Below are 14,844 nucleotides of genomic sequence, written 5' to 3'. Positions count from 1 at the left end.
CCAGTGGTCTGGCAAAATATCTTGTTTGAAACCGGTGAGGTCCTGAGGCTGCTGGACTAGAGAGGTTCAACTTGTAGTAGGTGTTTTTTTTTGTTTTTTTTTTAGAAACTAATTTCGTTTTAGCTTGGGGCTTTGATCCTCCAGTTTGGATTAAGTGGGCACCATCATACAGCTGTGGGAACTGTAAGATTGGGGCCCAAACTACGGGATCCAGCCACAGTTTTGAAATATGCTTTATGCCTATTATCTGGATCTTGGACTTTATGGAAGGTCTTGAATCAGTCATTTAGAAAATGTTGTGTACTGCACAAAAAATGTTACTCATCTTTCTTTTCCTTTCCCTCTGTTTAACTATTAGCTTACATCATTCCTTAAAGAAATATGCATTGCAATAAGTTTTTTTTAACAAAACATACTGCTGCCTGTCATACTACAGTAAACCCTTTCATATCTGACAGCCCCAGGACCGTAAAATATTCTGGGTAACAGAGAGGAATACCTAGCAATTCATACCACTAAAAAAAAACAAGATTAAATATTAAGAAACAAACAAAAATGTATGCAGAGTACTTTATTTACCAACAACAGTACTATTGTACACTGTAAACTTATACTGTATGTGCTGTATTTATTTGTATTTATTTTCACTATACTGTACTTATGGAAAACTTAACTATAATTTACTTATGGTTAAAATGCTGTTGTTTGAGATTTCTGGATAATAGAATGCCAGGTATGAAAGAGTTTACTGTAATATGATTCAATTTTCATGGAGTTCTATCAACATGCTTCTGGTGCAAGCATGAAGCAGAAAAACCTTGCAAGAAATTAGGCACCAATCTGGAAAATGCTTTCACATGTGCTCAACTTTACTGCTGTAATTAGTCCAATTGAAAGTAGCAAAGTCAAGTGTGTGCATCAGCGCTTGTAGGAGCTTGGGTTAATAATGTAATTTTCCTCATGAAAAAGCTGCAAAAATCTTGACTGTCCAATATATTGGAGTGGACATAATCAAATTTTTTTATAATCAAAAATGTTATAGATAGATAGATAGATAGATGCCCCTAGCAATTTTAAGTCCTCCAGAAAATTATTCACTTATTCCTCCCCATTTTGTGGGCTGTTTAAAAATAGTCTGTGCATTGTTTTTATTTTATATAGCTCAAGATAAAACTCAAGCTTTGTTCCTACCTCAGCTACAGCACACACAGAAAGTTCTCTATTTATTTGATTATTTCTGCCAATAGCTCTCAACCTGTCCAGACCACTGTGCCTCTTTCCAGAGTCTGATTTTCTTGTATACCCAAGTTTCACATAACTTAAAAACTACTTCCTTATAAAATCAGAGATAGAAGTATTGAAGTGTCACCACACACTATTTTTGAAAAATTGCCTAGACCTTTTTCTTTCTGCTTGAAAGAAGTTTCCTCTCCAATGATAATTTAACACTAGTAGTATCGCTGAAAATGATAATAGCAGATTGCCTTAAAAAGATGGAGTCAGTATTTGAATTAGAGGATGAGGGAAGAAGGAGAAAAAATCTTACCCTTACTTTCCCATTTTTAAACAAGCAGCAACAGCAAATATGGGTATGGAACCGCTGTCTACTTCTGTCTATCCAAAACAAGCAATGTCTGTAACAGATACTTTAGAAAGTTTTCATTCAGTGTCAAAATACAGCTAGACACAGAGATACAGCTCATTAACTTAGATTTTTACTTACATTTCATCACTCCTTGTACTTCATAGATTGGTGTTAGAATCAGACAGCCATCAAAATTCTTAGGAAGTGGGTTAGAGGAATCCCATGTATGTAACATATTGGTAAATTTCACTATCCGGTTTCTGCTCTTTGGGATTTTCCATTCAACAATCTCTTTCAGAGTGTAAATATGGTCATCTTCACATTCATAGAATTCTCCTTCTTGTGAGAGTGGCAAAGTAAAGGAGTGAGATTGGTTATCTCTTACTACTCCACAGTTCACAGTCAATGTCCCACTGACCTCTTCTACGGAGTTGAACATAACCTGTTCACCTTGCCTGATGGTGAGATTTGCCAATTTTATGTCCTCATTAGAATAGAAGCAAGGATGGCCCAGTCGTGTTGGCCCAATAGAAACTTTTCTTGTGATTTCTTCAACGCTCAGATATGGCGTTTTATCAGCCACAATCTTACAAAGACCTAAGAATGGAAATATTGTGTTACACAAGGTTACTAGGGAAATGTGCAAATATTCGGTGTCACATCAACTTTTAATTCATGAACCCATGGAGTCAATGGAAACTCAGAAGAAAATAACCCAAAATATTGATAATTTAAGCCGTGGTTGTATTGTCAGAAAAGTGTCTCTGTGAAAGCAGAATCAGGAAGCTTTACTACTCATGCTCTGAGGATGACATTCAAACTTGTTCAGAAGGCCAGCAAGCACAAGACCTTAAGTCCCATCACTTATGTCCGACTTAAATTTAGAGTTTAAATGGAACTTAGTTGATGTGTAGCTCCTTTGGTGACCTGTTGTGCATGTGTAAATTTAATTCTTAGCAGCTTTCACAGCAAATATGTTCAATGTGCATAGGGAAAGACAATTTTTCTAACTGACCACCCTGAAAAATCAAGTTGGTTGTGAAAATCAAGCATTAATTCTACTAGGTTTTCAAACGCACAAAGAAGTATTTTTCAATTTCAATTATTTTCATTTCAGAGTGAGGAAAACAAATATAAAGCCTCAAAGGGAGCATGTGTGAGAGAAAAAACCTAGTATCTCACTCTCTGACATTGTACAGATGAGCTGAAATACAAAATGACACTATCCGTTTAATATGCAGGAGATTCTTCTACATTAAAGGGTGCAGCAAACACAACTTACAGGAGTAATTTAATAACAAATCTATATAACCCAAGTGTTCTCTCAGCCTTTTTCATCTTTCTCAGGAATGAAGATAACGTTAAGTGGAATTTAGTTGAAGATTTGTTAATGATTCATGACACAAAATACAATCCTACTTCATCTCCAGTAGTCATGTTGGCTTTGGAGAGTGTGCAGGAGTAAACACTCTCCCTCCCCATCCCCTTTGCGTGAAAGAAATAGGGAATGCATACAGAGCAGCTCTCAAAGAGAAGATTAGGAATGTGGGCACAGAGAAAGAGCTAGATAAGAGAGCTGAAGAGATAGCCACAGTGATAAAAGAGGCAATTGAACAGACAGTTCCAGAAGAGAAGATCAGTAAGAAGTGGATGCTGAAGTTGTTCCAGAAGAAGAGAGCGCTGAAGATCACAAGGGATGTTTCCGAGACGGCAGAACAGCAACATAGAGGGAAATGCAAGGAGGCAAGGAAAGCAGCCAGAAAATATAAGGCAAAATTGTTAGAGGAGCAGTGTGAAGATAGAGAATGGTATTACAGCAAGTGTAAGCCCAGGGAGGTGTACAAGATGATTAGGAATATTAATACAAAGTGGCAGCCGAAACAGATGGTGATCAAACACGAGAATGATGAGGTGCTCATGAACAAGGAGAATGTTGTGCAGCGATGGATGAGATATTGCATCGATCTGTACAAAGCACAGATGGATCCAAGTGTCTCAGAGGGACTGATCAAAAGAGATATTTCTACCAAGCATTGAGAACAAGACCAATATTTTGAAGGAGGAAGTAGAAAGATCAGTGAAATGATTAAACAACAAGAGCCCTGGAAATGATAAGATCATGGGACAGATGATTAAATACAGTGGAGAAGGTGTATTTCCTGAATCATACTAACTATGTAATATAGCATGGAAGGCAGGGAAGGCACCTAAGGAATGAACAATATCCTTGATATTGAACAACATCCGTGATAGTGACAATACACAAGAAGGGAAGTGCATTGGAGTGCAAGAACTACAGAGCGATTGCCCTAACAAGTCATGTAGGCAAAGTCCTGATGAGGATACTGATGGAGAGACTAAGATAGCAGACAGAAGAACATCTAGCAGATGAGCAAGCAGGATTCAGGAAAGATAGAAGTACCATACAGCAGATACTGGCACTAAGATTGATAGTGTCAAAAGCTTGATGAAAGAACAGGAACATCTACTCTTGCTTCATCTATTTTCAGAAGGCATTTGACAGTATAGATCAAAAAGTGACTTAGGTAGCATTGGAGTCATACGAAGTGGATAGGAGGCTGATAGAGGCAGCAATGAGAAGATGCAGAGAGTTGGGAAGTTGGTTTAGAATGAGTAGAGATGTCAGACAAGATCTGATATTGCTGATTATCTTCATCTTACATCTACAGAGAGTGATGGACTAGATCACGGAAGAGGTAGAAGGGATATTTGTGCACAGGATGAGAATTAACAACTTGAAGTTCACGGATTACAACTTATCATGGAAGAAGATGAAGAGAAGCTAGAGAGAACAGTGCAAGTGCTAAGTGAGGAAGGGAAGTGGTACAGACTGATTATGAACATAAATAAAACAAAAACAATGGTATTTGAAGATAAGGAAATAGGAAGAAAGATCAGTGTAGACAGGATCAAACTAAGGAATGTAGAGAAGTTCACATATCTGGGAGCATCATAACGTATGATCTTGACTGTAAGAAGGAAATAGCAACTAGAATAGCAAAAGCAAGAGACAGTTTGAAGGTGATGGATAAGATCTGGAAAAGCAAAGCAATTAGCTTAGGAACAAAGCTGAGCATCTTGAACATGCGTGTTCAGCAGCATGTTGTACAGATGAAAGATTCAATGAGAAAGATGCTGGCATTCTAGAGGACTTGTTATAGAAAGATCCTAAGAAAAGGATGGATGCAGAAGGTCACCAGCGAGGAATTATATAGGAAGATACAGCTGAAAGAAAACTTACTTAAGAAGTTTATTCAACAGAAGTTACAGCTACTCAGACATATCTGCAGAATGGAAGACAAATGAAAAATCAAGAACCTAGTATTCAGCATAATGGGTGGTTCGAATTGGAGAGGCAGACCCCACAGGGAAAGGATAGATGATATAGTAGATTAGTGCAGAGCTAATCTACAGAAACTAAGCCACTCCACACTGGACAGGGAAAGATGGAAGGAAATAGTGAGCCCCTGGTTGTTGATAATGATGATGAGTGACTTCAAAATTAAGCACATGCAGGTTTCCAAGATAGAATGGGGTTTAACATTTCCTCCACCATATTTGATCCAGTGGCAGTATTTCCTTTTGGCTCTGTTGCTGCATTTGTTTTTGTTTTTTTAAACTTTCCTGATCACTGAAGTACCATACATTGTTGCTACTGGTATAATTGGATTGTAAACCACAGAGGATTATGACAACTTGACAAACTTGATACGTGTCTGTAAAACAGGTAATCAGTGCTTTTACCAATCTCTTTATGTTCACAAAAGATATAGCCCCATGATAAAGAGCAAGTGAAAAAGAGAATTGAAATGCTCTGACATTACAGTTAGGAGAAAACAAAGGCACTAGTGGACTTTCTGATGAAGTGTTCTGTCTCAGGAGCAGCATTTGTGGCCTTCTGGATCTAGCTGGGGAGCACAACCTCCAAATCCCAACTGAGGAGCCATGGGAAATGTGAAGCTCAGAGAATAGATCAAGAATAGGTCTTCATGCCATCTTAAGAAATATAGTGCAACTGCCTGCACTTGCAATGCTCTGTGCCAATCTGGAAGGTGGAAAGCACAGGGTAGGTGCTGCATGTCTTTGTTTAATAGGAATAATTTTACTTCGCAAGCCTAGATAAACACTTCTCATCCCATCATCCCCCGCCCCCACTATTTCTTACATGCAGAATAAAATTACCTGTTTGTCTGTTATTTCAAAAACAGGAAATTGATTTACTACCCCCGCCCCCAACTTGATCATGAAAACTAAACTTTATGGGACAAATCCAGAGCTGGGGTAAGCACATACAACTCTGTTATACTCCATGTAATTTCACACAGTTATACAAAAGAAGAATTTGGTCTTAAATATTCACACTAATTATCCTTTTTCATGCAATTGAGTGATTTACAGAGTAAATCTAGATCTATAGTAAAACTAACCACCAATTCCTCACCCCCACCCCACGACCACTGGATTATAAGAGGAAGGAAGAGGAAGGTGCCATAGCATGATTAATAGTACTGGCCGCCAGGTGGATGAGTCCAATATTTAGCCATTAGAGCAGTATGCTTTATCATGAGGTAATTGCAGTACTAAACTATTACAAAGCAGAAGCTGCATATGTGCATCTCTAATCTCCAGGGGCTCTATTAATTCATGTTAATCACGCCCTTGAGAGCTGTCTTGTTAGAAGTCCATACTGCAAGAAAAACGTGTACATTTATATATTTGTGAACGTCTTCCTAGATGAAGATTAAGTGAACAGTTTAGAGAACTAAACAGTGGGATTTCATTGAGCTGTGTGATTAAGTTATCTTTTCACAAGATTCAGCAGCAATAACATTGCCTCATTCGGGCACTTGGGTAATAGTTGTACTGTGTTTTTGTGTGTGTGGCTTTTTTTTTTGGACAGCCAAGTCCAATTTCCCAAAGAATATATCTAAGTTTAACACACGTTGGCTACGTCTACATGTGAAGCCAACGTCGAAATAGCTTATTTCGATGTAGCAACATGGAAATAGGCTATTTCGATGAATAACTTCTACACGTCCTCCAGGGCTGGCAACGTCGATGTTCGACGTTGCGCGGCACCACATCGAAATAGGCTCTGCGAGGGTACGTCTACACGCCAAAGTAGCACACATCGAAATAAGGGTGCCAGGCACAGCTGCAGACAGGGTCACAGGGCGGACTCAACAGCCAGCCGCTCCCTTAAAGGGCCCCTCCCAGACACAGTTGCACTAAACAACACAAGATCCACAGAGCCGACAACTGGTTGCAGACCCTGTGCCTGCAGCATGGATCCCCAGCTGCCGCAGCAGCAGACAGAAGCCCTGGGCTAAGGGCTGCTGCCCACGGTGACCATAGAGCCCCGCAGGGGCTGGAGAGAGAGCATCTCTCAACCCCCCAGCTGATGGCCGCCATGGAGGACCCGGCAATTTCGACATTGCGGGACGCGGATCGTCTACACGGTCCCTACTTCGACGTTGAACGTCGAAGTAGGGTGCTATTCCAATCCCCTCATGAGGTTAGCGACTTCGACGTCTCGCCGCCTAACGTCGAAGTTAACTTCGAAATAGCGCCCGACGCGTGTAGCCGCGACGGGCGCTATTTCGAAGTTAGTGCCGTTACTTCGAAGTAGCGTGCACGTGTAGACACAGCTGTTGACTGTCATTCATCCGGCAGCCTTGGGACCTGACCATTGCTAAATGCCAGACCTCCACAGCCATAATAAGTGCTTGTCTGGCTAACTAAAATCGTGCTGGATTAAAGATGTTGCTGGATGACAGTGTGCCAGACTAGACAGGTTCAACCTGTAGGTTTTTCTCGGTCAAACTTCCAAAAGCAAATACCATCACTGTGTCTTCAAAATATACATGCCTACAAAATGAGTGGTAGCTGCAAGCAAAAGTGCACCCTCAGAGTCAGGCCATCCTTCCCCCACAAGGTTAGCAAGATTCTTTCCTCCTCCCAAAAAACACAGTCAACCAGACAAAAAGCTAAGGCAGGAGCTTTCCCCAAGCAATCTCTTTCTACTTCCCTTTGGGACCATTCAATAGGTATTGCAACTCAGTTGTTAGACAAAGTACCCACTGTCCCAGATATGGAGAAAAAGAAGGGACAGTGAGTCACACAAGGTAGCTCTGCCCAGTGGAGAGTGCACTTCTTCAAGTTCTCCACCTCTGATTCTACATCTTCTTTCCACACAAGAGGTGCTGCTGTTTTGCTCCTCCCCTTCATGCCCATCCTCCTGGAACCACCACGTTGATAATCAAAGTCACTCTTAGCACTCAGTTCACACAGGCATGTGGGGTTAAAAAGCCAGTTACAGCCATGTGCGCTCAGCTAAATCATAGAATCATAGAACAAGAGCTGGAAGAGACCTAAAAAAGCCATCGAGTTCAGCCCCCTGCTCTAAGCAGGACCAAACCCATCAGCTCAGCCCCGCCAGGGCTTTGTCGAGGTGAGACTTAAACACCTCCAGGGATGGAGACTCCACTACTTCCCTGGGTAGACCATTCCAATGCTTCACTACCCGCCTAGTGAAAAAGATTTTCCTAATGTTCAACCTGGACCTTTCCAACTGCAACTTGAGACCATTGTTCTGTGTTCTGCCACCCATGACCACGGTGAACGGCCTCTCTCCAGCCTCTTTGCAGCCTCCCTTCAAAGAGCTAGCGCAAGAGTAAAATCCTTCCTGTCACGATCATGTCAGCTTAATCATTGCTCCGCTGTGACAAACTGCTGTCTTTGCATTGCAATGTGCATACTGTACAGTCTTCCCCCGCCTTACGAGGGTAATTCGTTCCTGAAAAACCCCTCTTAGGGCGAATTCTTGTAAGTTGAAAACGTAATTACCATTAATTTCAATGTGAAAAAATTGTGTGCATTCCTGAGCCCCAAAATTTACACCCATTTATGCTAAAACAAATGAACACAATTACTTCAATAGTTAACGTTAGTTATCATAACACAACCTAACAAGGCATTTTCCCTTCATTAATTACTCTATAATATGGATGTTTACCTGCTTTCGGGGGGGCTGTTCCAGGTGCAGAGACAGGGCTGCAAGGGGAATGGAAATCGAAGAGCGCCTGGGAGGAGGGCGCAAAACTGGGTAGCTGCCCATGGCTGCAGAAGAGGGGCCAGTGCAAGGGGGCAGGCAGGGCATGTGGAGGCAGCCTGGCCTGAGTGCAGCTTAGGTTAAGCAGGGAGGGGGCGGTGCCAAAGGCTAGCCGTGCGGGGAGCTAGGTAGGCACAGGAGGACCCGGGCTGGTGAGGGGTGATGCCTCACTTGTGTAGGGCTGCGCAGCGGAGAGGCCCTGCTGGCGGCAGCCGCAGGCGAGCCAGGCGCTAAATGGGATGGAAGGGCACAGGCGGTGAGTGGTGCCCAAGGCACAGCTGCGCAGGATGGGTGGCAGTCCCCAGCCACCCAGGGTGTCAGCGGCAGCGGCGGGGCCAGGATGGGCTGCGCGCCCAGCATCCATGTCTCACAGAGTGGTGTAATCTACTTGCCAGGACATGGACGACTCTACCTCCCTGCACCAGACCACTGCCCTCCCGCAGGGCACCACCACTCCCCTGCACGGCCTCTTCATCAAGACCGATGCGGCCGACTCCATCCCCTCGGTGCTCGCCTACCAGAGCCACCAGCCTCCGCCCGGCCCCGGCCCATGCCACCAGGAGCGCAGGGAGCCCACGGCCGCCGACTGGGCCGGGATGCACTGCTGCTGCAGCGCCAAGGCGGAGACCCAGACCAGCCAGAACAGTGTCAAGGTAAAGGCGAGGATGAGCGCTGTCCCCTCCTTTCCTGGCTCTGGAGGTGGGTGCCCACTGTGGCCGGCTGGGGTCTCCAGAAAACTGTTGCTGGGCACTGTGAAGAGATGCGCTGGGCAGGCAGCAGCTGCAGGCAGCCATTGCCTGGAGCCACAGCCTTTCTCCTGCTGCAGGGCAGCCGTGTCCTGCTGAGCCTCACAAAATCCAAATCAGTCCTCTTAAATGTGAAGAAATGCCTCATAAGCCAAAGTAGGGGTTTTAAATGAAACTCCTCGTAAGCTGGATTCTCGTAACCCAAATGGGCATATGTCAGGGTATGACTGTGTAGCAGTTCTTGCCTTTCACTCCACAGGGAGCTTGACTGTGAGCTGATCTACAATACAGCTTGTAACCTCAGTTTATAACCAGATAGGAGCACACACAACATGATTAATACTCCATTAGCACCTATAGGAACTAACAGAATTGTGCCTGTGCCAGAAACCTGCAAGACAAGGAACTGGTGGGTTTATTGCAAAGATGGAGTCACTAACAGTGCCTGTAGTAATGGCTCCTATGGTCCTTGTTCAACACAGCTGATAATGGTATAAAACATTCCAAATGTCACTGCTTTCTGTTTCTCTGTCTATGCATGTCCCCTGGGCACTCTGTCCACAGCTGAAGCATTGTGGTAAAGCTGTCAGATTTTCCCAGAATGCCCTGATTCCAATGTGGTTAAACTGCATTATTGGTGTGAAAGGACAAACACGACTAAGATATGTGTGATCTTGTGTACGCTACAGCCTGTGGCCATGTTTGAACATGGTTGGGAATAATCAAGCAAGTAATGGTCATAATGCTGACCATGTAGTCAGTGCAGATCAAGAAAAATTGGATTCATCATTGAGTCAGTTAAAGTTAAAATCAAGGTTTAATCACTGCTGTGCTAGAGCAGGAGTCTCCTCAGTAAGATGAATCCTCAGCTGCCCATCTAAGGTAGCTTTCCAGTTGCCTTGCAATGTCTGAGCAGCAGAAAAGAGTGTCAAAGGTCTGACCCATTACATCAGGAGCGTGTGAGACACCAAAGGGTTTAGAATGGTCACTATAATTTTTGGCACCATTCCAGTGCATTTAAAGAACTTACAAGTAAGCAGATCTCCATATAGTATGTTCCAAAAATATCAAGTCTGAAGGGATGTGGTTGTGTTGAGTGAGTAAATTACAAAGATACCAGTATCATCCAGCCAATCTTCCAGGCAAGTAAGCTTCAAGAGGGCCATCGGCCTGGAAATGTTGGGATTGAGGGGGAACAGGGAAATAATTCCTATGAATAGTTTGATGGGAAAATACAAGCTATTTCAATATGTCATGTGCCAAAGGCAAAAGCTATGCTCTTCAGATGTATCTTCATGAACTGGATTAAAAATCGTCTCTGGCTGGGAATTTTTGGCAATATATAGGGTGTTGGAAATGAAATTGACCACAAATGAGGAGATTCCCGTCTATCAATCTGAGTGCGAACTTAGTGCCATATTGAATTTCCTGGGACTTCACAGCCATTTGGAATTCAGCCTTGGTACCATGAAACTGATGAATATCCTCATGTCAGAAAGCAGGTTTAATATGAAACCACAATAAATACAGTTGTATCATACAAAACTGGAGATCCAGTTATCCACTTGGGTTCATGCTCTGTCAGTGTTGGAAGGGCAAAAAGGCTTTGTCTTCCATTCTGATAGTTTTCTTAATGTTGGTAACAGCTTGCTTGACCAGACAGATAAAGAATCATGTGGACTTGTACATGTGGCTTCTACACTCATTATACCCGTCAATTAAATTTACCTAGTAACCACCTGCTTCTGTTCTGAGTATGTAAAGTTCCACATATTTCTCTCTCTCTACAGATAAAAGGTAAATATTTAAAAAGAGCATTCTGCTATGAAGAGTGAAAACAGCTGCAAACTTTTTCTAGCTGCATTGTATGCTCTGATGATTTAACCTGATATATTTGTTCATTTCATTTTTATCAGGATTTTAATTTTTATTCACAGCTATCCAGAATCTTATTAATGTCTTTATAAATTACAATCCAGATGTTTTTGATACTTCACATATCAGTAATTCCTCATGAGAAAGAGACATATGACAAAGTTAAGTTTCTAAACTTCATCCATTGAGGTTGAGTGCAAACAAGCGACTAGGTATTCTTTTTCTATCCATGTCATAAAAAAATTACTTGACCAATTTCATTTAGACTTTCTAAACATAAACACATTTTGGCAGAAATCAAGGCATGTACATTTCCTAGAGGGGAACTTTTGGGACAGGGAGAAATTTACAAACAATTTAAAGTACAAGTTTAGACTGCATTTTCAAATTTATTGGCCAGCACCCTCCGTTCAACTCAATGGCATTTTCTTTTATAAGTGAAATCTGAATTAGGTTTGCGAATTATAATCCCACCTCTGTCATTGATAGGCTGTGTTACATTTGACAACTTACATCTCTATGTACCTCATGTACCCCTTAGATAAAATGAGGATAACAATGTTATCCTATTTACCAGAATGGTAAACATGGTTATTATTTAAAAAAATTATTGCAGGTCAGAGAATCTACAAATAGTTATGCAGACTAAAGAGTACACAAAAAATTTAAAAAAAAAACCTAACAGTAGTTTAGGTATCACCAAGTCTGTCAGCCTTCAGCATGTTGTTCATGATGAAAAGTGTAGTTCAGAAATATTTGCTGGATGTAGCTAGTCAAGCGACTAACATAACAGCAGATTTTTTTTTTTTTTGGTCCAGTGTGATCACAGAAAGAACAGACTGATCCTTTGAAGCATGAATGAACAAATTAGAACTAGGATAAAATGAAATAACATAGATATGAACTCATGTTTTCAGTACTTTGCACTAACACACAGGTCAGATTGGGCTTTTATCAGGAATCAGATTTTCTGGAAGCAAAATATGTTCTATACGGTTGTGCAGATAAACACCAGAAATTCTCAGACCGAAAACAAGCAAACTATTTTTCAAGCCAATGGGCCTGATTCCTCTCTCAAATGCACCAATATTTTACCAGCTAATTCTCTTAACTTAGATGGAGTTGCTCCTCATTTGTACCTGCACAAAGAGAGAAGAAAACCAGGATCATTTGAAAAGAACATAGCAAAAAGTTTGTTCTTTTCTCCATGGGTCCAGGAAAATGCTAGAAATACAACCCAAGAGTTCTGGTGACCTAAATAATGTTTCTTCCAAGTTAAGTCGATGATAGCACTCGAAAAAGGAATTGTAATGCAAATGTCAGTGCTGTATTTACGTGCTGTGAGAGACTAAGCCTGGAGCATTTAATATAATTTCATTCAGACCTGAATTTGAGAAAAGAAAAAATTATATAGTCAAAACATAACTGTAATGTGTGGGACTGTTTGGTGCTATACAATAGACTCTTTCTTTAAATAAGAAAAAAATTAGACCCATGACTACTACATTGTATGCCAGAGGAGATCTCAAATGGAGGTATGTAACGCTTTCTCTCTCAGACTAATAAGAAGCTTCATTGTCACCAGTTTCTTGTTGCTGAGTTTAGCACAACCTATCACTCAGGGTGTAACCATACACAGCAGTATTAGTAGATATGAGCTCAGTCTCATAAGGCTCAACATAATGGATTTATGTTTCCCACGGACATAGGCGTGTACAGGAAAGAAAATCAGAGTTCCTTTCTCAAATAAACTGGGTAATTGAGTTAACAGATCTCCTGGAAGATGGGAATAGAGTCCTGGGATTAAGTTCAGCTCCGTTGGAAAAGGGGGCAACTCTCTAACACCAAGTGTGAATTTGACTGCTTGAATCAAACAACTCCAGTACTGACTATCTCAGGCATTTAAAACACAAGTCAGATCCCCCCAAAGCATGAGACTGGCTTAAAAAGTATGAGAGTTTCAAGCTTTTGTGCCTTTGCTTTTTCCCAGTCCCAGTTTCCTCCCGCAGTGTGGCTCAGTGTCTCCTCAACCCAGCTCCTTGTCTGACATCTTTCTTTCCCCTCACACTGATCCCTCGTCTCCACTTCTGTCCTTGTTTCACAGTCACTTCTAGTACCAGTTCCAAGTCCTTCCATTCCCTTCCTCCTCTATCAAGCTCCAGTTTTAATCTACTTCCTTTCTTGCCCAGGTCCAGGTCCCCTCTCTGCGCTAGTCCTGGCTCCTTCCACCAGAACAGCTGGGAGTAGCAACTGCAGAGAAAGTTATGCTGAGTGCCTGCAGCTCTTGGATGGAGTATGTGCAGTCCATTGGATATGTAGGAACTGTAAAGGGATGGAGTATGGTCACCCCGGATGGAATATTTGGGAAATGCAGCTGCGAAAATCTAACAAGCCTCTACAGACCACACATGAGCTGAACTTTCTCAGGGGTGTATACCTTGGCCAAGTTTTGGTGGTTCCCCAGATTCCACATAAATAGCACAACATCCATCCCCGACAAAAGAGCTATGCCTGCCAAAGTTTCTTATTTAAGTTCCTGATCCAAAGGTACAGAGACACCAGACCTTCTCGACCAAAAGCTAATAAGTTTTTTTAAACATTGGCAAAATAAAAGTGGGTATTTTCCCTTATTCTCATTCTGAGATGTGGCTCAGCCTTTTTTGAGGACATTAGAAATAAATAAATAAATAAACAAATTTCCTGCAGAATTCACCTGTGTGGAAAGTTGCAGCACAAAGAGTTGAAGTATGTCAGAGTCATCAGTAACTGAAAACAGAGTTTCATAATGCTTCTTCTGTTGGGACAACCTTAGGTATAAGCCGCATTACCAGATCCACAAATGATAATATTTTTATCCAGGCATGAGTGAGAGTCATGCAAATAAAATTTAGAAATTAGTGCCTTTAGCTTAGCACCATCTATTACAACTTAATTTCTTGGCATCTTAGTGAGCACCCCATCAGACATCAGTTATGTACATCATAATGAAACAACAGAACAACTAAAGGTGACAATGGGATTTATAAAATCTCAGTAACACATGTGCATGAAACACTGTACCTGGAAAATTCAGTGGCAGCTCCATTCTCGTTGAGCACTGGCTGTCTTCATTTGACTCGCAGATGCTTGCAATGATCTTATTAATTTTGAATGCAGTAACTTTAATCAGTTCTCCGGTTGGCAGACAGCATTCATTTCCAAACATTTCATAAATGGAGCCTTAAGAAATACAAAAGGAAAGAAGGATGGTTCACACATTTTAAGCACCATTTAACATACCCCGACTGCTTTGTTTCTTGTGCATACACAAGTGCATAACCACTAAAAGGCATTTAAGCTGATTGTGCAAAACTTACATGATCTTCTAATAACAACTTGGTTTTCATTCTCCCTCTCAGTATTACAGACCCTACCATTATGTTTTTATCTACTTTTTTTTCCTTGGGTATTATTTCAAACAAATCAAAATCACTCTAAGATCAAAGTTAACCTTATTAGGGTTTGGG

At 41.6% G+C, this 14,844-nt stretch overlaps 1 protein-coding gene across 1 annotated transcript in view; it reads right to left on the bottom strand.

Annotated features, from left to right (window-relative positions):
- The window catches only part of THEMIS (thymocyte selection associated), a 122,175-nt gene that overhangs the window by 82,478 nt on the left and 24,853 nt on the right, over window positions 1–14,844 (bottom strand). Inside the window, exons 2-3 of the mRNA XM_074988776.1 lie at window positions 14,399–14,557; window positions 1,724–2,182 (exon numbers count right to left, since the gene is read on the bottom strand). Coding sequence (XP_074844877.1) covers window positions 1,724–2,182; window positions 14,399–14,557 — 618 coding nt within the window. The remainder of the gene's footprint in view (window positions 1–1,723; window positions 2,183–14,398; window positions 14,558–14,844) is intronic.

The sequence above is a fragment of the Carettochelys insculpta genome, chromosome 3 (genome assembly GCF_033958435.1).
Source record: "Carettochelys insculpta isolate YL-2023 chromosome 3, ASM3395843v1, whole genome shotgun sequence".
NCBI classification, from domain to species: Eukaryota; Metazoa; Chordata; order Testudines; family Carettochelyidae; genus Carettochelys; species Carettochelys insculpta.
Note: the sequence above shows the minus strand (reverse complement) of the source record. Positions and strands in the feature narration are given on the sequence as shown.